The sequence below is a fragment of the Leptinotarsa decemlineata genome, unplaced genomic scaffold, assembly GCF_025532065.1.
Source record: "Leptinotarsa decemlineata unplaced genomic scaffold, Ldec_3_MD MMD2_tig00000576_RagTag_RagTag, whole genome shotgun sequence".
In the NCBI taxonomy this organism is placed as follows: domain Eukaryota; kingdom Metazoa; phylum Arthropoda; class Insecta; order Coleoptera; family Chrysomelidae; genus Leptinotarsa; species Leptinotarsa decemlineata.
Genome location: NW_027412551.1, coordinates 10,872,787 through 10,900,331, shown reverse-complemented (window position 1 = coordinate 10,900,331; position 27,545 = coordinate 10,872,787). Strand labels below are relative to the sequence as shown.

Genomic DNA, 27,545 nt, shown 5'->3' with positions numbered 1-27,545 from the left:
CGTTATGTGTGGAATATAACATATCGTTCAAAAGTCCGTCACGGCTTCGATGGCTGGAGCGCATCCGAAACGTTTAATTTCCCATTACTTTGACGCATAAATCATATTGAATTTGACCGATGTCATAAGTTATGTTGGCTTTAAGACCGCTGGTGTGACTCATTCGCATACATACCTGCGACTTATGAAAACTCCACAAAAAAAATCTAACAGGGTCAAATCGAACGATCTTGGTGGCCATTTAATATCACCTCATCCACGTGAGATGACCATGCCCTCAGCCCATTCAGCGAATAATACACGTCGTTTTCTATGGCCATTTACCTTCAGTTCCTGGGTCAGTCGAATTTTGTACGGGTGCAGGCCCAAGTTACCACGCAAAATTCGCCAAGTTTCGGTCTGCAAAAGGCCATGTTTTTGTGGGCGACGAGAAATCGACTACCTCGGAATCTCCTGCACACTCTCATATACAGCAGCGATGTTTCAGTCAGATCTTGCGTTTTGAAGACGTACGGGTGTTGGTCGGTCATTTACTGAATCAGTGGACTAAAATTTATCAACCACATTGCGTATAGTCCTCTCATCGGCGTTTGCATATAATGCGAAAACGTGTATACTGAAATATTCTCGTCTTGAATAAAAATACGTCGAGTAGTTCCAAATTAGTTATTTCAAAGACTAGTTCGGAGTTTGGGCAAACTAAAATATGACAGTAACAATTGAATTGAGTGTATAGTAATCTTAGAGGGTGATAGACATAAAGCCAAGGAATGGGAGCTATCTGAATTTTCTTGACTGTTTTATAGTAAGACGGATAATGTTAAGATTTCAGAGAAGAAAAAAGGCAATATTTGCAGTAAACACTGCAGCAAGAGATTTCTCATTTGGTGCTCGATTTGTAAGCTTAGCTTCATAAAGGGGGTTTCTGTTGGGATACTCGTTTATTTTTCGTAATCATTTTTTCACTTTTCTGGGGAGTGGTTATCATTCTTTGAATGACCTGGGTGAAGATCATTCTGAGAATGATATCACCAACTCATTACCAAAGGAAAACATAGAAGTCAAATACCTTGACTTTGAGATATTATTACGAATATTTCATAGTTGCTATATTGAGAATATATATGGGTAGGTACCTATAGGCTATTGAAAACAACACTGTTTTTATATTTTTTATATCACTGAACAGAATAACTTAAGAAATAAAAACAACATAATCCTATATTCAAAAACGTTCAATATATGGGTAGGTACCTATAGGCTATTGAAAACAAAACTTTTTTTATATTTTTTATATCACTGAACAGAATAACTTAAAAAATAAAAACAACATAATCCTATATTCAAAAACGTTCAATATAAACAAAATAGAGCTTTCAATGGTGCATTTCCCATTTTGTCGAATCAGCTGACATGCATTTTTCTATTGATTTAACAATGCAATAAACCATATTTTAGTAAGTACCTAGCACAATTTTAAAATAATCCTTGACAGTTTCCTTGGATATTCTATTGTTTGAAAATTTCACCACCAGTGAAAATCAAAGTACCTATTCGTTAAATAACTGAAAAGCTGAAAAACGATACAAATTGAACTACTAAAAGATTATAACATTTCAAGATTCGTGAATAACGACATATAATAAATAATCTTGGCGAATGGCGATGAAGGACTTTCAAAATTAAAAAAAAACATTTTCAAACTAGGTATTTTCCCAATGGTTGATGTTATGTTTCCTTTAAATCAAGGATTTTTTTTCGTGTCTTAGTATCCCAGCTTCTTGAGCATCTTTAGATCAACATCTTTGTAATAATCCTCGCTGAAAAAATAAACAATGAAGGTTTTTCTAAGAAATATGAATTTTGTTCATTATTGTTTTCTCAATAAAATTATCCTTGGAAGAATTAAAAAGAAGAATTCACAAAAAATAAGTTTTTTGTAATCATGGTTGAACAACAAATCTATCGAATATATAAGTATATATAAAATGAATTGAGTGAAAGGATTTTTCGGACCACCATAGATTAGGAAATATGTAATTTCACTTACTATATATGTTTATTTACCTTGTGTTAAACTTGAAAGTTGCCAGTGAGAAATATTTCCAAATAAATGAAGAAATTGTATTAAATTGAAAGGGATAGGAGGTATATTTTCAAAATATATTAGTTTTTGAAAAGGGAAGGTTTTGGCTTTCTACTTCTTCATACAAAAAATGTGGGAAACTCACAAAGAAAGGAAGTAAATTTGAAGCGAACTCTCTACAAAGATGTATGGATCATGCAAAGAAGTAACTTTCAGTCATCTTGAACAAGTACTTTCATATAAACATTTAACTACATAGTTTTTATATGTAAGATACTTCTTTGTGAGGAGTTCATTTCGAAATTGGACTGTTCCTTTCTTTGGAAGTTTTTCACAATTTTTTTGTTTATGGGGAAGTAGAAAGCTAAAATCTTCTTTCACCAAAAACTAATCTTTCCTAGAAATATCCCATTTCAATTTGATATTCATTAACAATTTGCCAGGAGGGTGAAAAATAGGTACCTTAGTAAATGCCTACCTATCAGATATATAGGTATATGATTGATATAAATACATCATGGCTTTAAATAATTAGTTTCCTGATAATACTAATACTTGAGAGCTATAGAAATGCATTTTTTATATCAAAGGTTTCCTTCATAAAATGTTGAGAATAACAAAAAATATCAAATCATCGATTCAACACTTAAATGGATATTTTTAATAAAACACAGAAACTATAGCTGTCTTCTAAAAATAATTTACAATTTTCCATTGATCATACTTGTTTAATCAACGAAATATTCCTACTGACAAATTTCAAATTTAACACTAAATTTACAAATTTGAAATGGAGATTTCAAATTTTTCAGCAACTTAGTAAATCATTTACACCAAACCACTACCTGAGAATGAACCAATTAGAAGAAATTCTTACCGTTAGAAAGGTGAAACATAAAGTTATGAATGAAACTAATTTCAAGTGTTACAGAGAGGTTAGGACAGGTGATATTAAAAAGAAACCATTTTATGAAAACGTTTTTATTCAATATTTATAAAATAGAAAGTAATTTTTGTACCGTTTACGAAACGAACAGAGAACAGTTTTCCAAAAACTTTGTTCTTCATTTTTTACATTGTTCGATTCCCTCTTTCAGACAATCGACGAAACAAATTCCGAATTCGCTACAATAATCGCTAAGTATTAAATAAGTAAAATGGGGATGAGAGCGGAAATCGTCTCGTCGACCGTCTGAAGGGAAAACGAGAATTCAACGAAACGTCGGAAATTTCGTACATTACGATCTTCTACGAAATTTAAATGAATCTAGTTAGCCGACGGCTCTGGAGAATTACGCGATACTGGAGCGGGCCTGGGTTTTTGATTTTTGGGGGCGGGTGCGGCCCTGGAAGACCCGCTGCTATTGAGGCCGGCCAAAAGTTCGCTCTTGCGGATGCTCTTCAAGTCCAAGTCTCCATAATAGTCCTCGCTGTGGAGGAGGATTTCAGTTTAGAACGGTAATTGAGATTTTCAATACATGAAATAATCAGATTCACCTCTTTTGAATAGTTCATTATCATTATTTTATTTATATTCATTACACGTTTCGAAACTGGCACATTGTTATTAGATGAAAAAATAAATAAATAATATTTATGAATTTCAGAATGAATTTTTTCTCTGTTGATTCTCTAGTTGCATCAATTCTTGATTCAACAGCTGAAGCTACTTGAGGAGTTGGAAATATTTAAATATTGTTAATTAGAAAAAAAATTAATTGTTAATTTTATAATAGATTAGTAGAAAATTAGATTACACTCAAACAGCAGAAAAACCAGTACTTATTGAAGAATATGAAAATTTGTGCACAAAATAAACTTACCTACATGATATTTACATAATGTCAAATAGCTAATATTGTTACGAATTTAGATTTTTCAAAAAAAAAACACTAGAGTTTCTGAAACTTTCCAAAAAACTTTGGCGGATTTATTTCAAATTGTTTGTGTTTGATACAAACACTATCTTCTAAGAACATATATAAATTTAGAAAGTAGCCGAGAGGAGTGACATTCGTCCTTGGCAATGTCGCATAACAGCAACAAACAAATTACTTCCTGCTGCAAAAACTCCAAAAAGACAAGAGTTACCACTATGAAAATGTTGGGCTGCTTATCAAAGTCATTATTCATGAACGATATAAAAACAAAGTGGATTCAGATCCTGAAGTCTGAGAAATGAAATCGACTGTTGTTTTTTCCAGAAGACACGTGTGGCCAGATAATTTTTTTGCTACTGCAACATGATGAGCTGTCTCTGTGGATTTGTGGCCTTGCCTGCAGTTAGAGTCTCCACTATACATTCCTATTTTGTTCAGGTGACCTTTCAATCTAGTGAGTAGCCCTGTAATTATTCTGAACTGATCGAAGCAGTTCTTCAGTACTCTTTTTGGATGGTCGCTTCATTAAGTTTCCTTCGAGTTCATCGCTGGGTATATTTTTCCAGTATATTTTATATTTTTTATAAAATCATTTTCAGATCTGGTCCCATACCAAAGATTTTGGTAACTCGATAGAGCCACAGGACTACTTAGCATTGGGTTACGATGATTTCATTTCCAAAGGTTTCCTATCAACAATAAATAGAAATGGCCAAAGCCTAATATTCATGGATCTGTTGTGGAAACTTATGAATACACCGGCAAGAATCATGGTTCAATTAGCAGTTGTATAAACTGCTCTAATGTGAATTCAATGAGGTTAGTATTCACTAGACAGCTAATGTGTAAGAATTCCAGATGAACTCTAAATTGGTTATTAAGAGTCGTCAAATAGTTAGATTGTTCCAGACACAGTTACATTGAATTACATTGGTATAGAAAACCGATTATTCCACGTGGTCCTCACAAGGATGAGATTGAAACTCTCCAAACTCCCTAAAGTTACCACCCGAGAGAGTACTTCGAAAGAAAAACCCAAAGTACAATAACATATAACTGCTCAAGTCAGCTTACGAGTGTAAGCTGACTTGAGTTTGAGCGAGAGTAGTGAATAACTTTGAAGTGGATGCTAGAGTATAAGGCAATTGCAAACAGTGGAAGCTGATGTCCTGGATAAGTACAGATTCAATATTCATTTCCCTGCAACTGATCATTGGCGGTAAATAGTATAGTAGCCAGTACTGGTAGCCATTTTATTCTTCTAGTACCTATATGCTTGTAGATGAGTATTTAATTTTCGGTGTGCAGTAGGATTCTGAGAATTACCAGAGTCAAACATTCGGTGGAATTTGGTGGACTAGAGAAGGATCAGCGATAGATTACGTGACATAGTGACATTCATTATTGAACGTGATTGCTTGACTTCAAAAAACACTAGCAGTGTTCAATGCGACCTTGGGATAATAGTGGTGATAGTACAAGTTAACAGCTTCGTCAGCTTTCATCAACTTTCCCTATATTCAGTTATACTATTTCCACTGAAAACTATAACCAAGCGGAACATACTATTGCTGCCGTTAAAACAATTTATAATGGGAGCCAATACTGTATGGAAGTTTACCGTTCGGAGAGGTAGTTGGTTACTACTTCTGGCAGTAGGTAACCACTGTTTTTACTTTTTCAGGAAGCTGTGGACTGAACAAAACTGAACGACTCATATGATTGAAAAAAAACAGGTTTCACCTTCACTATTCACTGAGGTTTCACCTTCGAAAAATGGTAATAATAATTGCCACCGAAGCGGTTTGCCACCGAAATTGAAAAACAATTCCTTGGCGAATTCCAAGCTACGGTTTGCTACAGGCCTAAGGCTTTGACATCAAGGAACTGCTCTCTAGAAAACCCATCATGTGCAAAAAGTTTTTGTATTCCAAGGCTCGAATTGGATAAGGTTACGTAAAATACGCAGTAAATGAAGTCATTCTGTAAATGAAGAGAGTGAAGTCCAGGAAGTGGAAGGGTCCGAGATGTCAAGAAGTAGCAGTACGATGCAATAAGAAGAGTTCCATCAACTGGGTATCTAACGGGGATAAGAAGGTATTTCATCATTTAATACCAAGATGATATCTCAAAACTCTTTTGAAATAAAGGAGAATGTAACTGAACAAATGCAATTTCACCGAATAATATGCCATTAATGTGACTTAAAAATGACCCAAGGTCATTTGTAACTTGTAGATAATCCAGAAACGTAGTAGTATATAACTACGCAAACAATTCTATTTATCAACAAGAACATAGCATGCTAGTGATTAACTCTATTCCATGAGAATTGTATTAATGAATACAAACATGCCCTACGTAGAGGTAGTTTAATTTCAAAAGAACCCAAGAAGTAGATTGAAAAGAGAAATTTCATTTGAAAAATACCAGTCGCGAGCATTCACAACTATTTTCTCTTTGTGATACCTTTTTCAAATGAAACTTTAGACAGAGGTGTTATATTACAAGATGCACGTGGAAATAATTAATGGAAAATGTTATTTGAAAGTTATGTGTAGAAGAACAAGAAAAAAAACATTATATACACGAATAATCTTGATCTTGAGATCTCAAAACATGTCATCAAATAATGAATATATTTATGAAAAACTTGATGGTAGGTAGGTTGATGAACTTCTGAGACGAGTTATAGTTATTCATCTTTGAGAAATTGTTTTGATTTAAAAACTGACAGCAGAAAAATGATTATTCATGCTCGAAAGCTTGAAAACTTTGGTGGTACATTTTCCCAACTGCTTCGAATAAACTTACCATCCAGGTACATCTTCAGGATCTTCACAGTTACCGGTACCGTCACCGTCACCGATTTTGAAAACGGTGCCGATGGGGCAACCATATTCTCTAGCTTGGCCTTCTAGACAGATATAGTACTTCCTGCAGTCTTCTGGATGGGCATGTCGGGAGAAAGAACCGACTGTGCTAATTTCTCCGGCAGCGGGACACGAAAAACCTCCTGCAACTTCTGTAAATAAACAAGTGATGGTTAAGGATGGGGGGGTCCGTCTGTCGTTGTCCAAATGCCAATTGGTTGGGAAATTTTCGTATAATTTGGTTCACTTTGCAAATAGCCAATTGTTTTGCCAATTATTTATTGAGTGTTTGCAGTCGAGTGATTTGTTTCCTGTCATTTTGAATGTTAATGATTACCATGTAATTTTTTCTTAGCTTAGGAATGGTAAGTTATATTGAAGCTCCATTCGCAGTATTTCTTTCATAGATAAAAATATTGAAAGTCAATACAAACAGAAGGTCTCTGGATATTAGAGAAAAACTGATATACCTATGACCTATAGGTATCATAATTTGATTCAGTGTGAATGTCACGTGACTGAAACCCAGCAGTGCTAGTTCATTTTTTATATGAAAAAACATGGTATTTAATATCATTGCAAAAAAGTTTTCATGAGAAATTTAAAACTCGTGTTTGTTTCCATCAACCCAGTATAAGGACATGTCTCTATATTCATTTTGAGTAGTTTATAATTATCTCTTGAAAAAATGTTTAATGTTACAATAGTGGAGGCATTATAACCAATGTCGTGTGTTATGATCAACTTATTTTATCAGACCGAATCCTAAATCTAGGGAGAGAAATAATGTAATGAATTATAGAAGAATGAACTTGCCACAACTTACTCAGAAACATCTCAGATTATCTTGAAAGATTAGTATAATTTAAACGTTCCAACAGACCAAAAACATCTATTTTTGAAAACAAGTTCACAAATACTAATTTTCTTATTGGCCAAAAGGATATATTAATTGCTCCGACATTCAATAAAGTTTATCACACATTATTACTTCAGAAGTTGGGATGTTTCGAATGTTTCAAAATTATTGAATGCATCAGCAGTTTTCCAAGTAGTAGAAATTCACTTGGTGATGATTAAAAGCTTTATGCCCTACACAATAGGCATTTTCAAGCAATTAGGTACCACAGAGTAATTGCTTGAAAATTTTTCTGATTTGACATCGATTTATTGAAGTTTAGATGAGTCAGTTTACCTTATTGAAACTAAATAAATTGCATTTCTGTAAGTTTCATTCGCCAGAATATCTGATTGACGAAGACAAGCTTCAGAAAGGATCAGTAACAAAGAAGAAGAAAAGGAATTGCAAGTGTCCAAAGAACCATCATATAATGTCAATGGATAATATATGTTAGTCAGGAAAAAATGTCGGTACATTTAATTGTTGAAGAGCGGGCATCCCCAAAGTCACGTTTGTTTGGTTCTGATTGCACCGCGTTACTAAAGAAATGATGTTGTGAAATCCCTTTTAATTGAAAGAAATCGAAATGGACAAACCACTTTTAAACATGTCCGAATCAGGTGAAGCCAACAGGATAATCTTTAATAAAAGTATTCAGCAGTAAATACTTAGTTAACAGATGATTTGATCCGTTATTAAAAAAAATCATTTTGAAATCAAATTGTTGTCATTTTCTGATAAAATTTTTCAAATAATCAATGTTTAGGTGGCGTGGAACAATGGAATGCCTAACAAGGTCGTAAAATCTGAAATAAGGGCATTGATCTCAGCTTTTTATGGCATCTTGAATTGATTTGTGATATTAGCCAATTTTTTTAGGCTATATGTGTATGTTCATTTTCTTGATGGCTCTTGATGGCTTGATTGGTAACGAATATTTCAGAACGAATATTAGTTTTTTGTTATGAAACAATTTAGATAATTTGAAAACTGGTATCGTTGAAATTATCCAATACTCAATAATAGAAATATCACATAGAGTGATAATGAATTTATAATAGCCTGGTAGTGAATGAGAAGGTTCTGGCTTCATATTTTGAGCACCCTATCAATTTAAACCAAAATTTATTGCTTACGTTATTTCCATCAACAATGAAATTTTCTGAGTTTGAACTGACTCAAACACGGCTCATTTTCTATCCTGAAAAGTTTTGATAACACTGTCCAGACACAAACCTCAATTATTAAATTTTGCGCTCCTTTAGAGAGTCATGTAACATTAATTTTGACAGGTTCTTCAGGTTCATTGATTGATACTTTATACTTAGTCGAAAACTAATCATCGTAGATTACAACTGATTATTCACGAATTGAGATTTTCAGGAGACAATATCGGTTCTTTTTTGGTTCTCAGTTTAAAACTGAATTTCGTGGTCGACAAGTCATAATGAGACTGTGATGAATGATGTTGATGATGAGTTTGAAGTTAGTTCGTTGAAGCACTAACAGTTAGAACTAAAATATGACGGAAAACTGTCACCAAATATCTGAGCAATTTATCAAAAAGTGACCTTGAAGCTGGAGACTTCAAATGAAGCAGTTAGTGAGCAAATATTCAAAAAGTATTCGCCAAACTACTAACTATTGATGAACACACAATTTCCAAACCAAGCTATATAAAAGTGAAATTTATGGCGGCTCTAAATTTTCTTAATGATCAATAGAATACCTTCGCTTTTACATTCTGGCACTTGGTCAGCCCACATACAGACACGAGCTTCACGATCGTAGGCAAGACCAGGAGAACACTGGTATCTGGAAGATTCTCCGTTCCAGCAATTCCAGAAGACGTCACATTTCGCTTCGTCAGCAAAAATACCGTACAAACGCTCACAGTGGGGTGAACTGATTGGAGGTTCTGAAATAAAAGAAATGTACATTTAATTTTACATAACAATTCAGTTGTGTTATCCTGGTCACAAGTTATGGAGATCAATATTTTCATAAATATTCAATAGCTCCGCTGTTTCATCATTTTTCGAACAGAGGCGACACACAATGTCTTCCGACAATCCGAATATCTGCATATGATGATTCAGACGACAGTAACCTGTAAGGAGGCCTGTTAGACATCGCAGTTCATCCCTACTGAAGTTCAACAACTGGTTTCAAAAGGTGAATGAACTCTTTGGAGTGAGCCAATCCCGAAAGATTTTGCCAAAAGTCTTTACATCTTCTTGCTATCCAGGTGTTCAGTGTTTGTTTGGCAAAACCTAAAGTGATGCCAATGACAGAGGTTCTGGTCCGATGAAGCTTCTTGCAGCACCTTCCTTTGCAAGGGAGTCAGCAGCCTCATTCCAGGCCAGTGTGACCGGGAACCCAGACCAGAGGCAATTCGTTAAGTCTTTCTATTGAGTAGAGTCGTTTTGGCAATTTGATACCAATTTAGACGTTGCTCGGTAGGAACCAAGAGCTTCCAACGCCGCTTGGTTCCCGGGAAATTTTTTATTGACTTGTGTGTGAGGTTGGATTCTAGCAATCTATCCGCACACAATTCAATAGCACAGATTTCGGCTTGGAATACAGTCGCATAGGTCTGTAGGCAGGTTGATATCTCTGTCCTGGGTCTGCAACTGAAATTACCTTTACCAGAGCCTGAAGGTGTTTTTGATCCATCTGTGAAACAATAACTATCTGCTCTTGATATTTCCTTCTCATGGAGGATCCACTCTTCTCTACTGTGATTCACTATGTTTGTTTGGATGATAAAGAAAACTTACCAAGTTGAGACCTGTCACCGCAGTCGACGTTGTGGATGTAATCACAGTTTTCAGTCAAGAATTTTGGATCGCTGGCATCAAAAGCTAATCCGTTACCGCAAGTTTTCAGTTCCGCAACATTGTTGTCACATTTCCAGTATTTGTCACAGGATATGTGGTGGGGGTAGAAACCGAAATCGTCCGGACATTTGAAATTTTCCTGTCCATGTGCTGAAATGAAAACAATGCAAATTAGGTTTTTGAACATGTTTCGAGATATTTTTTGACTCAAAGTAAAGAAGAAATCAAAGAACTGTGTTACACTTTGTCTTTCAGCTACAATTCGGTATATACGTTTCCAATAATCGTAACTGCGACTTTTAATATACATGTTTGTTAAACGCATTTCTCTCTGATTATTTGATTATTTCTTCATGTTTTGAATAGTATCCTATACTTTAAACAGAGAGGATCTGATTATCATAACAATAATTGGGAAATAATGGTTGGTGGTTTTTAAATCATGTGAAGAAAATCTTTCAGGTAGGTATACCTTTTGTTGAAGAAAGCAATTAACTTTAAATTTGTAGGATCGATAAGTTGCGCCTCATAATGAAAAATTGCATTTTTCTTTTGATGATCTTTATCAGCGCCGGTTTCAGGGCAGGGCAACGATCAATATGCATCAAAATCACTGAGAACAATCCTCTATCAGAGGCGTCAAATATTATTTTTGGAATCATTTAAAATATCTAGTTATATGGAACATGATCTAGCCCTTCAAGCGCTGTATTACAAGGGTTTAAAAGTTTTCCATAATTTTCGAACCACTCATAACTTGATCTAACACGATTTTTCAACCCTGGTAGAAATCAAGAATTTTTTGGCGCTTGATTGGTACAAAAAAGTCTTGAAACAGTGTTCAGTCCTAAAGGTGAGAATAGATAGTTTATTGTATGATTCTAACTTTAAGTGAAAATCATACAATAAACTGTATTAATTAGTTTTAATATGGATTTTCATCAAGTATCGTCCAGTTCCATTCAATTATCTTAGATACTTCTTCATTTTACGCAGTTTATTGAACAATAAATTACATACATTTTTATGCATTTGTGATATGTTATTCTGTTATGGATTTCTGCTAATGTTCCATTTTTTATAATTAATTCCAAAACCTGCTTTTCATTTCACCCACTTTTCACTACCTTATTCAAACTTGCTCTATTTTTCATAAGTCAACAATATTATCTATTATCTACGACGACTCATGTACAGCAATTACTTTTTTCAGTTTCATGGAAATAAGGGACATTTACAAACATTTCGGGTGAAGTGGGCAGCAAAATTTGTCTGAGTAGACAGCCCACCACAGTGATATGAACTTAGTGTGGAAGATGTACATATCATATATAACATAGGTACCTATGTATGTATGGCCATACAGTTGGGACCATACTCCATACTGTATGGACTCATTAAAACACCTTTCAATAATAATAATAATAATTCGTCTTTATTATTTCCAATATAAGGTAATTAACAGTTTAATACAAAATTTTTTATCACAGGAAACTAAAAGGCGAAGTTCAGTTTATTTTCATCTAATGGCGATGAAAATAACCTGTCCTTCCAGATTAGGACAGTGGTTAATGTGACAGTAATTATTGAATTATACGCAACATATTATATTTTTAGTTGTATTTATATTTTTCGAAGGAACAAATTTGCTTCAATAAAGATGGTGATGATTTTAAATAAGAGTGAAATTGTTGGCACGTTTTGTTTATATTGATCTTCGTTATCAACATCGCCTTCAGAACTGAAACCTGCAAGTGATTTTCTTCAGACGTCCACAATTTATTTATTAAAGGAAATATTCTGTCTACTGGAGCATTCATACCAGGTAGACATAAAATATATTCAATTAAAATAAAAAAAAAATTCATGTCGCAGATTGTTGGTGCGACCCAACGAGTTTCTGTGTGACCTTTTAAATGATTCCAGTCTGTAATTTTTTGTGAAGTGACGCGTACTTTACAATTAATGAAAATTCGTCAAATACTTCTGTATCTTTAGTACTGCCAATATATCCCTTTTCAATCAATACATCCAATGCTTTTTGTACATCTTCCCACGCAGGTACTTTTCTTAAATCTGTCCAATAAAATATCTCAATTTCTCTAGTGAGAAAGTTAGTCCATTCTTCCAAATATTCACGATTTGTTTTATAAAATTCTGTAGCTGTTCTTTTCACAAAATCCTCATAAATATAATCTTTCAGTTTTATGATTAAATTACGAACAGTAAATGGAAGAAACTGATTGGTTTATTTCTGAATCAAATTCTGAATGAGTTGATTGCTTTCTTTTGCAGCGTCAATTGCCGATACAGTTTGACCATCAATCTTCTAAACAGCTTGGTGAAAACTTCGTGACTGAGCGTGTAAAAAACAAAGCCATAATTCAGATGTAGGATCTTCAAAAAAGTCTTTTATTGATTTGGAACATTTTCCAATGCTCAAAAAATAATTCTGTATCGGCTGGTACATTTTCAAAAGTCTCTCCAAAGCAGGCATCAGCGCAAGCCAGCAAGATTTCCTGTAGCCGAGCATTTGGTGATGTTCTATTTCAGCTTCAGCGCAAAATTCCCTTAGAGCTTCAACTCCAACCGTATAAATATAAAGAAATTAATATATTTTTACAATAACGCTTTCGTAATCTAAAGGTAGGCCGTCTGCAGCAGATTTTATAGCATTGTGTAATACCAAATATAACCTTTTTGACGGAATAATCATAAATAATAGGTTCTGAGATTTATAATATACTAGCGACGCGACAGGCAGCAGAGCATATCTGTCATAGTGTCATATCAGCTTGTAATTAATAACAATGACCTTCATTTTGAAATAGGTGGGTATCTGTCTACCTGAATACAACACAAAACGACTTTAACCTTCAAAGTGATTCACTAATACGCAAAACAAAACCAATGCAATTTGAATCATTCCAGTCGCATGCGTTTGTAAGACCACTTGAATACATGTCGCGAGATTGTTTATTTTTGCGATAAATATGTCTAAATAGTTTTACGATTACTATATTATAATAACCATTATTTTGAACGTTGAAGTGCTTTTATAACCAATTTTTTTGGAGATTTTCCACCTTCCTCGACATGAAAAAAATTGTAATGAAAAGCTTTATATAGGTGTAGAAAGTTTTTAGTTCACCCCATTATTTACGGCGTGAATTCGTATTTTTCACACAAAAGAAAATGTACTATACAGCAGCAACTTGTATTTGATAATTTTGCCTATAAAAAAGATTTGAGAAATTGTACAGATACTTACCATAACGTTTCGGAAACCAAAATCTGCCTTCGTCTTCAGAATCGAAATAAAGTTCAAAAACAAAACGAATCGAAGGAAAACTGCAAGAAACGTTTGGCCTCAGAAAGTATCTATACAATATTTAGCTCCTTTTATTTTATCGTGTAAAATACCTTGAACTCACGCAGTAACTCATCGGGGTGACCAGAAAAGTTTACCTTTTTACACCAGTATGACGTTCTCCGTTTCAAATTTCAGTTTTTCAGACTGTGGAAGGTGAAAATCCCCAACAAGGTCGATGAAAACTCCGATTTCCTCCACAAAAACGACTTCTGTTCATTGTGTCGACTTTTCAACAACATTTCATCGTATCATTACCAACAATCCAAGAACGCCGCAAACAAACCCAGCCTGGGCTTGGCAACTCTCAATGGTATTTGCATGGTCTCTACGCACGGGTGAAGGACCCATATCTAGAACACCCTTTGAATTCACTTTTCACCTCGAAATCTGGTTCCAACTTTCAGAATGTTGTGTATGTCGTAACGCATCGTCTGTTGATTCGGAAGGCAATAACAGGTTAGCCGAAGATTTCACTTTCGTTTTTTTACCTGGCCTTGGTTACATCGAAAGGTGATCAAGCATTTTGACTGTGTCAGTACAAGTTGGGAACAAAGAAGAAGGATGTTTTGTGGAATTCCAAATCAGTATTTCTCAATTTTCAGAAGAAGCATTGAAGTGTATATTCCGTTTACAGCAAACTTATGTCAGAACTACATAAAATGTACGAGTAAATGTAAATACTTCTGTACTACTTACTAGTTTTTGTACTACGCAATCGAAATCTAAATGGTCAATTAAACCTATTTGTGCCGCTACATGTATCGGTCTGTTTTTTTATGCGAATCGTACAATTTCTCAATATCACGTATTTCAGGGGCCATAAAATTTCAGTAGATATTGTTTATCCCAAGAAACATTGAATATTTATAAATGAGGACTGAAAGCTTATGATAAAATTCAATAAAATAATGAAATATTAAGTAAGAAGACACAAGTTAAATAATCAATATGAGCAAATAGTCCAATATAAAACTATTCAGATTGAATATTAAAATACTGTTTCAGTTTTTCATCGATTTTTGTAGCCACTGTGATGAAAAATTCAGTTACTACATGTGTTTTCCGAAGTTTTTCTCAGCGTCACTGTATAACTATACAATTGCCGGTGAGAGCTACCTTAAAAAAGTAGGACCAATATTTTTTGGGTCTAGAACGGAAGAACATGCAATATATCAAGTAACAAACGGGAAAAGATAAATGTCAAAATAACTTCCAAGCATTTTTATGGAGTTAAAACTATGCAAGCCATCCTTGTTGTTTCTTTCAATTCGTCAAAAGTTCCGCCGATATATTTTGTGTCTGGTGAAGAACGTCTCATAGTTTCATTTCGTAAATATTTCGAAGGTCTTATTGTGGATTTATAGGATGCTTCCCAAATAGAAATATGATAATACAATTAAATAGAATGTATACCAAGTAGAGGTGCTACTTCTTTTCGAATGAATGCAATTAGTCCACGATTAATTTTTATCACGTTCTCATCTTAAGAATCTAAAAGAATTGGTATAACTTATTGAATTGTTATCAATAATTATAGGATTGGTACAACTGCTCAATAATCTTTAAGAAATATTCATATACTGAGGTTTTGAAAATTCAGAGTTACTTTTTGTTCTTGTAGCCAGCTTGAATTTGTTTTCGTGTCTGTTTTATATCATCTTGAATTTTGTTGAAGTTAAACGAAGAGAATATAGTTGTATCATCAGCAAATGATTTGACTGATTCCTCCAGACCTGAATTCATTGATGAGTTTATGTAAATTCAAAAACAAGCGGACCAAGAATATATCCTTGCGGTAACCCATTTTTTATGGAGTCATATTGTTGTCCATCATTTATATAATTTACTAACCGATTGAGGATATCCCCTCTGATATCTAAATTGTTAAGTTTTGAGATCGATATATCATGATGTAGGGCATTAAATGCTTCACACAAACCATATAAAATATTATTGTTTTCAAATCAATCGGGTAATCTTTCATTCATCAATCGTTCTAAAATTATGAAAAAGCTGATATTGTGAGGATCTTTTTTTTTCATTCTTACAAATATCATTTTCAGCAGTTTCGATTTGAAAGATTTTGAGAAAGCGAATATTAAAATAGGTGAGATTTCCGTCTTGACTGATTTTGCAATATTTATGCTATTATCATCATACCCATCGTGCTATATCTTCATACCCAGAAGCTTTCTTTGGCTCTAGTATTTTACAAATTCAGTTAAACTTGATGGCCTCAAAAACATAGATGATACACTTGCATGTTTTTCAGGTCAGCTGTTGTTTTTGATATTTTAATTTCTTTCTGCAGAGGATTATACCAACGTTATCATGAAAAATATTTTTTCTTAAAAGTTTAGCACCCTGTAGTTTAAAAGTTGAGACTTTCACGATATTTTTTCATATGACGTTTTTGTGACGATGGACATGTTATTAAGAAACCGCGTGTAGTTTATCAAATATTGAATGAATGAAGAGAAATGAATGTTACAAAATCGAAAGTGGTTTACAAATATTTGTTTATCGACTGTGTGAATTATAATAAATCATTATATAATTTCTGTTTTCTTAAACATGTCCACCTGCTCGGTGTACTGTGAAAGTTTAATGATGTAATTTGTGATATAATTTTACAAGTATTTCATATTTATGTAGCTGTGTATTTGGTGTCAAAGTAATATATTATCTCATAATTTGAATAGTAATTGAGAAATGTATGGTTTGAATGTTGTTTTTTTTTTTCGAAAAAAATTAAACAACCAAAGTATTCGGATATCGAAATTCTGAAAGAAATCATGAGGTATAAAATAAGACAAGGAACCACAGAGTGAAAAATGTAGGGAGAAATGTTAAAATGAGTTGGTAAATAAAAAAATGACAAAGATGGCGGGTTGAGTGAAAAGCAAAATTCTGGTAAGCTAATATCACTTTTTCACTATACCCTCATTATTTTCAATTTTAGCAATAGCAGGTACATGAAAATTTGTAATAAATTTTTGGTAACAATATAGACGATGCTATTATTACATGAATATTATGAAAAAACAAAGAGATGAAATTTTTCCAGATGGATTGTGGAAACAAATAATTGAACAGTTGTGAAACATAATTTAAAATTTTCTCTCGCCAGTTTTTTCTTCACAATTATGATTATGAAAAAATATTGATTAGTTTTTCATAATTTGATTTTTATTAGTTCTTAAAATTACTTAAAGCATTTTTATTTCATGATAATTCAAACATTTGTTTAGAGTTTCATCGTTCTTCTATCTTTTTCTATCATTTTCTTCACAGCCCCTTTTTGTATCGTCTAATCTAACTTTTAGATTTCACCTATAGTTTTTTCTTTTAAAGAACGTATCCAAAGTGAATAAAATCATACTTGATTTGACGTATTCTGCGACTTCGTTTGCGATAACTTCAGTGTTTTGGCTTTTCCAGATTCTCTCAACAGCAAAAGATTGTCATATAATTGCCTATAAATGTTTGAAGTAATTCTTCAAGTTGATTTGAATAATGATTGAAGTTAAAAATCACGACACACAAACGAAAGTCAAACAGACGAAATGTCAAAAGTTTGAAAAATCATCGTTTTGAGTTCTTCTATTGATGAATGAAGATCCCAAATAAATAATTTTTCTCAAATATCTTCCAAATGTCCATATGACCTTGCACACTGGACCTTGTAGTTACCAGAGAAAACTTGCAGAAAACATACTACAAATTTGGTCAGTGGCTGGTCCGTTATCTTGTGTTAGAAATTTGTTGTCATTATAAATCAAAATACAGTCCACTCATTAGCTCTCTCATATTCTAGTATATGCCTCTCTTCTTAATGTCTATTCGAAGGTTAAAAAATTCAAGAAATATTCATAAGAAATAGAATGGAAAATAACATAGGATCTGTTCAAATTTCCATTTGAATGTTGGATATGTAAATTGAGAAAGAAAAAATGTTATCGGATTCACTTTCCTGAAAGGAATGTTTTTCAAAGGAGAGAGACTCACTTTTTTGGAAAATATCCCTTTTTCCAGTTACTCATGAATAGTTTCATTGATATCGATGATTATTTTGTTGGGGGTGCGAAAAAAACTAGAATCGTTGCATCTTCGGCTCCCAGACTATTACATAACTGCACCGTCACGGATTTTAAACCCCATCGGTGAAATCGGTAACGATTGGAGATTAAACAACTACGACAGGTAATGATTTTGATTGTTATCAAATGAGACGACTGCATTATTGCCCAAGTTTATAAATTACCGTCGCATCTTCATTACCCACTCATTCATTGTGTAATGGCCTGTTTAATCGTTATGCAACTCGTTTTGTATTGTTCATCGTCATTTATTCATTCATTTATTCTTTTTGAAACCTACACAATATTGGATAATAACTGGAAACGATTAGCCAATGTGGCAAGTTTCTGTAAGTGATTTTATGATTTCATTACGATGTCATTTTTTTTAATTACTCAAAGGCTCGTCAGTTGTGAAACTGAAATTTCTATTATATAATACGTTCATTTTATTTCATACTGTCCAGTAAATCAACTTACTCATTTACGGCCGGTAAACCGAACATTACACCTACCTGTACCTGTACGGTACCTAATAACGTAATGTGTTTACTATCAACACTTCTTGTTATTGATAGCAATGACGTTTTCGTTTCGACTCAAAAATTATTATAGTAATGATGAATTTTCATTTCATCTTGATTCATATCCATTGACACATTTTTTCTTCCACTTTCAGTAAATGAAAAATGTTGGAAAACTATGTAATAGAGTCCTATTCATCATTTTTCACATATTTTGCAAACTAAAATTGTAAATTTTGATTTTACTGGACCTTTTAACTATTGATACCTATTAATAATCTTAACGTCTTTTGGCTTGTGAAATATATGTTTCTAGCAACTCCAGTGAATGAAAAATATCAGAAAACTATAGGGTTGACTCTTGTGATTATAACTTCTCAAATATATTGCTCAACTAAAATTGGTAGTTCCATTGGTACTCACAAACAAATTTTTCATTTCTCAACTTATAAACAACAGATATGGAAAATACAGCATTCGGTTTGTAAAGTAGGTAATAAAGGAAGAGACCTAAAGGCTGATTTATTTTTCGTATATCACTTAAAACTATAATTATATATTCCTTATTTATTAAGTACTGATTGGTAATCCGATAATCTTAAGATATCACGAAGGCTATGCATTTTAAGAATGTATCGAAAAAGTTTGATATATTGTTATTATTATTGTGGTATAATGCCACAGGAACTGAAGAAAATGGCGGGCGGGAATATAATGACTTCATACTGTGTGGCATATCTAAGAATAACAGGCGATAAAAAAGCTGATGAGTGTGCTAGACAAAGATCATCAACTTCATATATGGGCTTTGAACCGGCTTTGGAGATACCAAAATTTTTGGTATATACTAATCCAGATCAGGAAATGGTCCAGTAAGATCAATAGCTTAATGAATACTGGGATACACCTTAAATTGACCATTTGAGAAAAACCTGATTAACTACTTCAACATAGCAGGGTTCGACTCAGAATAATTGCAGGGTTATTCTTTGGACAAAGTCTTTCTGGAGAATACTTAAAATAAAATGGTGGAAAGGAAAAGGCAATGAGTCCATGCGGCTGCAGTGTTATCCAAAGATTTGGAGAAAAGTAACAAGTTCCAAGGGTTCCAAGTGGGAAAAGGATGGTGTAGAATAGTATGAGTCAGGATAAAGTTAAAATACAAACCCAGATGGAAGAGTGAATATAACTAAAACTGGTAGGAGTATCGTCAGTATAATAAAGGGCTAAATACAATGAAAATCGGAAGGTTAGATGACTTCCCCGTTACTCCAAACCACCTTAGGATTTTGGAGTCATGGGGAAGAGCAACTGCCATAATGGAAAAAGAAGAAGAAGGGAGAATAACTTTTCTGGAAGTCTTAGTGAAAATCCGGAACAGTGGTAGACGGAGGCATGAAGTATACAGGAAACCAACCCATACGGACCGATATAGTACTTCAATCATCATCCGCGACAGAAAAGATGAGTTATTAAGAGTCTCGTAGAGAGGGCAAGACGTATCTGCGAACCAGAAGAGCTATAGGAGGAGAGTCATGTAAAGAATCCGTTTCTTGGTAACGGATATAACGAGGCCAAGATCAGCCGAGCGTTACTAACCATACAGACACACTCCACGGTGACACTGGAGCGAACATAGCGGTGTGACGTACCGATGAGGTTTGGGCCATTTTCAAGCCCAGCGAAAGACCCCGGAGATCCATTAAGTACCCCAGGAGTATACCGAATACCATGTAGTTGTGGTTGATTCTACATCAGAACCACGAAAAGAATCCTCAAAACTAAATTGATAGAATGTAAAAGTAGTTATAGAACACGTTCTCTCAGAGGACAGCCATGACATTGCCTTCTGACGCACGCAAGTTTGTGATAAAACCAGAAGGTATTATCCGAAGCTATTCGGAGAGACCATAACAATAATTTCAACCGTGAGAAAGAGATTATTACTGGAGTTTCATTCCAACACCAAACCGTCGACACCTATCCAAGCTAAGGTGTAAGAGCGAAAGCGCCGCAGCAAGGGCAATTCCTGCGGCGGACGCCAAGAGTTCCGCCTTGAATGAAGGCAAGGAACCAGCTGCCCCTGCAGGAAAGTTCCCTCACTTGTGCACCTCCATGGAGGGAACCCCAAGAAGGTTGAAGAAGCCGCGCAACGACAATATTGTCGCTGCACCTTCCAAAACCTTCGCGGAGGCCACCGTGAGACACCTCAAGTTGCCAAAGAGAGTGTGTGTTCGGTGAGTCTTGGCCTACACCTGCCAATATAAAGGAGACATCTCCTAGTGATCTGCCCACCTTCCTGGAAAGGACAGGTTGGACGATGACCTAGGAGGACAACTCCTCGGAAGGATGTGGGTCTACACTTATCCTCCTTACTCTACAGATACAGAACACTTCGACACTTGTTTCGATTACCAATTGATCATCTTTAAGAGGAAGATTGAACTGTTCAAAGATTGGATGAACTGTTAAAGATTAAACTGTACATCCAGTTTAATCTTTCTTTCGAAGATGATCACTTGGTGATGGAAACACGTGTCGAGGTGTTGGAATAACGGTTTGATGTTGGGATAAAACTCCACCGAAGGTTCAAAACAGTGCATCACAAGTATATAAGGAAGAGAACTTGAACCCAAATTAGAGATGGATACCGGCTCTTCAAAACCTGAAGATTCTTCCAATAATTGAAGAACGTTCGGACTAACCAGGTACATGAGCAAGTAGGCTGTCCGACACCTAGTCCCGTTATGAGTATAAACGCATCAGGACCATTTTCAGTTCGCGTATAGCAGCAAGGTAGATCACTTCGGCCGTTGTCGCATCCCTTTTGATAATGTCTGCCGCAGTAGCAGTTTGTGAGAAGCAATACAAAGAACACGTCTGGTATTGTGGAAAAACGATTCATGGCTTTTGCATTACGATAATGAACCTGCTCAGTCGTCATTACTTGTTCGTAATTTTTTGGACAAAAAGAACACCCTAATCATACCTTAGCCACCGTATTCACCGGATTTAACTCCCTGCGACTTTTTTCCTTTTCCAAGAATGAGAAGACCCATGAAAGGACCGAATTGCTGGGAGAGCTCAAGGACATACCAAGAAGTGCCAATCAGAACTGCTTAGAGGATTGGAAAAAACGCTGACACAAGTGATTCATATCTGATGGGGACTACTCTGAAGGAAATAACATAGAAATTGATAAATAAATGAATATTTTTGGAGACAAATGAAAATTCACTTTATTATAGGAACAGACCTTGTACGCAACGTGTCTCATTTCTCTTGGACTAAACACTCCATTATACCAAACACATCAAGTTCTGGATTCAATTTATTATAATTGCTTGAAAACCGCTATTCATTTTTCATCTATGAATGAAAAAGATCTTAACTCGTTGAATTCTATCCAGTGTTGAAGGTCGGTAGGTTTTTTGTTGAATAATAGAATTGGCATTTCCTAGTGTTAGAGGTCACTCCTCCAAAGAACCGTACAATCCATTTCTTCATTATAATTCAGGGTCGAAATGTCTGGGAATGTGTAATAGAAAGTGTTTTTTCATACCAGTTTTCAATTTCAAAGTTGAAAATAAATTTGCTTCGATGGGATTTCAGAGGCATTGATTGATTTTGAAGTTGTAGAGTTTGAAATGAAAATAACAAATTCGTTATGCTACAACTGTAGCACTGAGAATGATACTAATTTATGAGCCAATACATCTCAAATTAATCTAATTTTTTTTGTATAACCTCATACATCATCAATGCATTTTTCAAACGCACACAAATAGATATATGTATGTTAAATAAACAAACTTGAATTGATACAATTATGGAAAATGTTTCTTTATTCGTTAGTTATAGGATGTATTCGTATTAGAAATGTGCCTTTATATTTACATTAATCAATTAAAGTTTGGACAACTTAGCTCCTATCATATTATCGACACCAGAAATCGCAATAACTTTCACTTTAAACCCTATAAATACAACTAAACTGCCAAATTCCTTTTTTATTTGTGATTGAAAATGTTTAACAAGTTACCTCTTTCTTTTAGAGAGATTGATAGAATCCATATTTTCAAATGAAACTTGAAAATGTTTTTACTGGAAAATGAATGTTATTATTATTACTATTATATTATTGTCAAATTCGAAATTGAATACATATTTCTGCATCTGTAAAACATCTGCAAGATGTTGATTGTTGATGTGATTGATGACTAGCTCATTTTGTGGTAATTCATGATCACTTTACTGAAATGAATAAAATACTTTTGTCTAATTAACAGTAGTTAATTTTATTTATAGGACCGATTTCGGGTTTAACCCCATTATCAAGTATAGAACTGAAATGAAATTTGAAAACTCGGTTATGTATGGAGTGTTTAGGTAAAATAGAAGGACAGGTAGTTACAGGAACCAGGGTGCCAACTTTAAAATTCAACACTGGTTTTGTTGAACTACATAAATCGAGTTGCTCGTTTAGGGGTATATATCAGATTTTTTTAATTGATTTGTCAATTTCCACGGCTTCCAAAAAATTTATTTTTTTTCTTTATACATATGTGTAGGATTTTGTGTGTAGGATTATTTGTTTCCAAAAATCGACAATGGAAGTTCAAACATGCATTTGGAACGAACAAAGTAATTCATTCAGTAAATACTATTATAAATAGAAAATATGCGTTATGATACTAGAAATCCGGTTACAGGAATGAATTATTCTAACAAACATCTACGCAACGTGCTCACAAGGTTATATTTGCCGGTACTTTCTATAATCAACAGTGGAATTTTGATCAGTTGAAGAAGTATTCGTCATATTCGCTCTTTCTCAAGATATGTACGAGTAGAATCAATTTGTTGAAGTTATTCGCTTCATGGATATTCATTAAACTAACCTAGAGATTCGATAAATATTTGAAAAAAATAAATGATGGTATTTGATGCATTTGCAACTTAGTTTTATAGTGTTGTGGTGAAGGAATATTCGGCCTGAAAATGTTCTGCTATTCACATTCATATTGGTCGGTCGGTAGCCGGTCGGTTCGACGTGGGTGCTTTGTTCACTCAGTCAATCGGCCGTTGTGTGAGTCGATGGTTCAAGCCCCAGGCTGAACGTTCGATTTTCACTTGATATCGTTCAACCCTTGTTAGGAATCACACGTTAAAAGGTAAGATCCCGTTAGTCCTTAGCTTGCAAAAGTTTCGACTCCTGAGGGTTGTCGTTCGTCATTTGAAATATTCTCTGGACTTTTCGAAAAAAAATCTATCTAGAAAATGTATCAGTGTAATCGAAGTTCGTCGTATGTAGAAGTTGAAGATTTTAGAAGATTTGAAATAGCTGATTTGTTGACAGAAAGGTTTTGGCTTTCTACTTCTCCATCTATATACAAAAAATGCAGGAATCTTTCTAAGAAATAAAGAAGGCAATTAGTTTCAGAATAAAAATGCTCCATCTTGTAATGTCATACATTTGGAATATTTAAAAATCCTTTCTTTTTGCACACCTAATACATGAAACGAACCTACATACAAAATTTTAGCCTCCGAAAATAGGGTCTCTGATGAACAGTGATGAAAAGGTAATTTTCATATGTAAACGCGCCCCTTTTACCCCCACAGGGCAGCCCCAGTTGTAATATTTGAAAATCATTTCTCAGTGCGCTTCTAAGACCTAAGAAGCACCTATATACCAAGGACTTACCAGTACGTAGAAACAGTGATTTTCGCATTTATAAGTATAGATTGTGTAACAATCCTGTGAATGATATGTGCTTCAATTCCATAATGAATATTTGGAATTTAAACTGAAAAGGAAAAAGTAATTTTTGTATAACTCAATGTTCATAAAAAAGTAATCGTTTTAAAAGTATATTTTATTTCGTGTAATGTTAATATGAAGGTAGTTGTTTTCGGAGGGTTTTTTCTTCCAGTTCGCGTTTCGAAGCTACTTTTTTGCACGATCTATACATCTTTGTGAATATTTTATTTTGAACTTGAATTGCTTCTTCCCTTTCTTCGGAAGATTCCCACGTTTTTTTTGCATGAAAATGGGAAATAGAAAGCCAACACTTTTCTCTGCCAACAATTCATCTCTTCTTGAAAAATACCGTTTTGACTTCGAACAATAATCCTATGTCTGGGATTGAATCAAATAGGCGTACTTAGTGTTTTATTTTGTAATGTTACCAGATTGGTGATGAAGAAGCATTCCGAAACATCGGATATCCTTTCTTTGGAAGACTCCCACATTTTTTTGTATCAAGGTGAAGTAGAAAGTATAAACGTTTCTTTCCCAAAAATTCATCTCCTTTGGAAATATACATCTCTCAATTCAGGTGATTCGTGTTATGTAAACTGAACATGTTTTATATTCACCTCATTGGGAGGCGCAATGATGTGAATACAGAAACATTATTGGATATCAATGATGTGAATGTAGAAAAGATAGTTATTTCAACTCGATTGTATATGAATATCACTGGACCAAACCGATATTTCAACACATTGAGACGTGTTTCGATCACCAAGTGATCATTTTCAAGAGGAAGATCAAAAGTTTAATCTACCTCTTGAAGATGATCACTTGGTGATCGAAACACGTGGCAAAGTGTTAAAATAACGGTTTGATGTTGAGAAAAAACTCCAGTAATATTCATTACTATATCAAAGGCTCCAAACAGTGTATCACAAGTCGATTGTGTATAAAAAATAAGTTCAGAACTGTAATTGGACAGAAATAATGTGAAAATTACCGCTGCTCTGTTATCTCGGATAAAATGGTCCGAATCAATTGTATGTTTTTCTCAGAAGTTATTCCCTAGAATTTTTTTAAGATAAAAAAACACAGTTTATGTCTCATAAAGTCGCGGTGTTGTTTTTAAAATATTTGAAAGAAAAGATTCAATCATTTCTCGATAAGAACATTTTTTAGGATTTATTGAACTATCGATTCCTAGCTTTTCTATATTTTATTTCAGTTCTCAAGTTATTGGATACTATTAAATTTTTCGTTTTTTTCTCCATATTTAAAGTGCTCTCAAAGTAGTAACTATTTCATATTTTTTTCAAGCAAGACGAGAAAGATCATTGTGTTATTTTCAGTAATTGAGGAGACGTGAAATTTTTTTCTTGAAATTGAAGGGGAGATGTTTTTCAATTTTTTCAAAAAGAATTTGCTCCTGCACGATAGAGAAGGGTGAACGAGGTTATAATTAAAAATTGGAAATTCATTCTGCCCCAGAGATGATCGAGAAAAAGTAAAGGGTTGGCAAAAAATTGATAAGAAACTAGGATCCTATTCTCTCAAGTTGATTACACACTTCTCATTTTTTCCGGTACAAGAGATTTTCGCAAGGTTCTCGGATGTATAAAATTTTGAAAATTTCACTAATATTGAATGATTCAAGACATTTATTTAAATGCATTCAAATTTTTGAATGAATTTTCGGTATGTGAAAGTTATCCAATCCAATTTTTAGTTCAACCTCTTTAGTTAAAACGAATAAATAAAATCAAAGTTTTTGAAAAACAAAACAGGAAGAGAAAATACTAATATTGAATATCCCAGCAAATTTAGTGAACAAAATAAGGAATTTCGACAATTTAATCAAAGGGAATTCCTATCCGTTCTTTATAAAACTTTATAAAACTATCTCTCCAGCGAGAAAATGGAATAAAAAACCTAATCATGCACTAAATTCGTAATCTATCACTTCTGATGTGAAACCCGCAATTGACCGTAAAACCATCCAACCACTATACCGCATCACATTGTAATCCATCAGCCTCCTTGAAAAATGCACCGTCTACATACCAGAAATGGTGAGTGCACTCAGCACCAACAAACTCGCGAAGCTCTTCATGTCTGTGCACTGAAATTGAACGTACGAACCACTAGTTCTTTGCGGGAGGTTGTCTTTGCTTTATAGCCATCGGTCCCACTGCTGACTGCCATCATGGTCGGGCATCATTAGTATACAGCGTGTTCTTTTCGCTGACGTGCAGTGGTTGGCTTTCGGGATTCGGTACCGAATATGTTGAGGTTGCGCTTGAATTCGGTGAATCGCAGCAAATTGTTCCAACAGCTTGAAAACAAACTAAACTTTGACTTAGTGGGCTGTTTTGACTTTATGCCTTCCCAGGTTTCTCAAAAATCTTCAGTAATCATCAACGTTACCATCAACTAGGGTATATTCTAGGGATCTATATTCAATGTCTTCAAAACTTTTTATATTGTGCATCAACGACTGACCGATAGGAAATACCAAATATCCGATATTTGACTGTCTGTCCACAATATACTTGTCTTTGCTTGCTCAAGGACTTCATTTTAGCATTTTACTCAGGTTCCAAGGTTGTGTATCTGTAGACTAGGGAGGGTGAGTGTAAGCCTACAGCTCTACCACATGTGACCCATTGTACATCCTTCCGAGGAGTTGTCCTCCTAGGTCATCGTCCATCCTGTCCTTTCCAGGAAGGTGGACAGGTCACTGGGAAACATCTCCTTTATATCGGCAGGTGTAGGCCAAGAATCGCCGAACACACACTCTCTTTGGCAACCTCGAGGTGTCTCACGGTGGCCTCCGCGAAGGTTTTGGAAGGTGCAGCGACAATATTGTCGTTGCGTGGACACCTCTATGCACACATCCTGCATAGAGGTGTCTCCACTCGCCCCGTATTATGGAGGTGTTTCCTCAGTTGACAGAGGCCAGTCAGAAATCCTACTGTCAAGCGTAGATTTTTCCTGGTCATCGGCAGATATTTCTTCGGCGCCAGCTTGCCAGAGAGAGTTTGATAAAACAACCTTTCCAACAATTACCCAGCAACTACACTACAGGAATGTACCCCTGGTAGTTGGAGAATGGATAATCTAGAAGCTCTTTAGTAGAGCAATAAGTATCAATGTAGAAGACCTCACAGTAAGAGGACTGATCATGAGGGAATGTCTACAGGGAGGGGTCTTATCACCCCTTCTCTGGAACAT

At 34.5% G+C, this 27,545-nt stretch overlaps 1 protein-coding gene across 3 annotated transcripts; it reads right to left on the bottom strand.

The window, feature by feature from the left end:
• Positions 1-1,264: 1,264 nt before the first annotated feature.
• Positions 1,265-26,535, bottom strand: Gasp (Chitin binding Peritrophin-A domain-containing protein Gasp). 3 transcript variants are annotated; one of them, XM_074174430.1, is made up of 5 exons: positions 26,376-26,535; positions 10,521-10,730; positions 9,470-9,658; positions 6,781-6,991; positions 3,052-3,516 (listed from the first exon to the last, which is right to left on the bottom strand). In XM_074174430.1, exons 1-5 carry the CDS (start codon positions 26,422-26,424, stop codon positions 3,354-3,356), a joined length of 822 nt encoding a protein of 273 aa, XP_074030531.1. In that variant the 5' UTR covers positions 26,425-26,535; the 3' UTR covers positions 3,052-3,353. The 3 variants fall into 3 exon arrangements, with proteins under 3 accessions (XP_074030530.1, XP_074030531.1, XP_074030528.1); XM_074174429.1 differs by lacking the exons at positions 3,052-3,516; positions 26,376-26,535 and adding an exon at positions 1,265-1,820 and having other exon boundaries at positions 10,521-10,782; XM_074174427.1 differs by lacking the exon at positions 26,376-26,535 and having other exon boundaries at positions 6,781-6,982; positions 10,521-10,782.
• Positions 26,536-27,545: the final 1,010 nt, after the last annotated feature.

What these genes read in the sequence shown, in the direction of transcription:
- Gasp (XM_074174430.1), bottom strand. Translation starts at nt 26,424, where the DNA reads ATGAAGAGCTTCGCGAGTTTGTTGGTGCTGAGTGCACTCACCATTTCT. An exon ending in GAGTGCACTCACCATTTCTG is followed by an intron (nt 10,731 to 26,375) that starts GTATGTAGACGG and finishes TTTTCATTTCAG; the next exon opens with CACATGGACAGGAAAATTTC. An exon ending in GCCAGAATGTAAAAGCGAAG is followed by an intron (nt 6,992 to 9,469) that starts GTATTCTATTGA and finishes GTTTATTTACAG; the next exon opens with AAGTTGCAGGAGGTTTTTCG.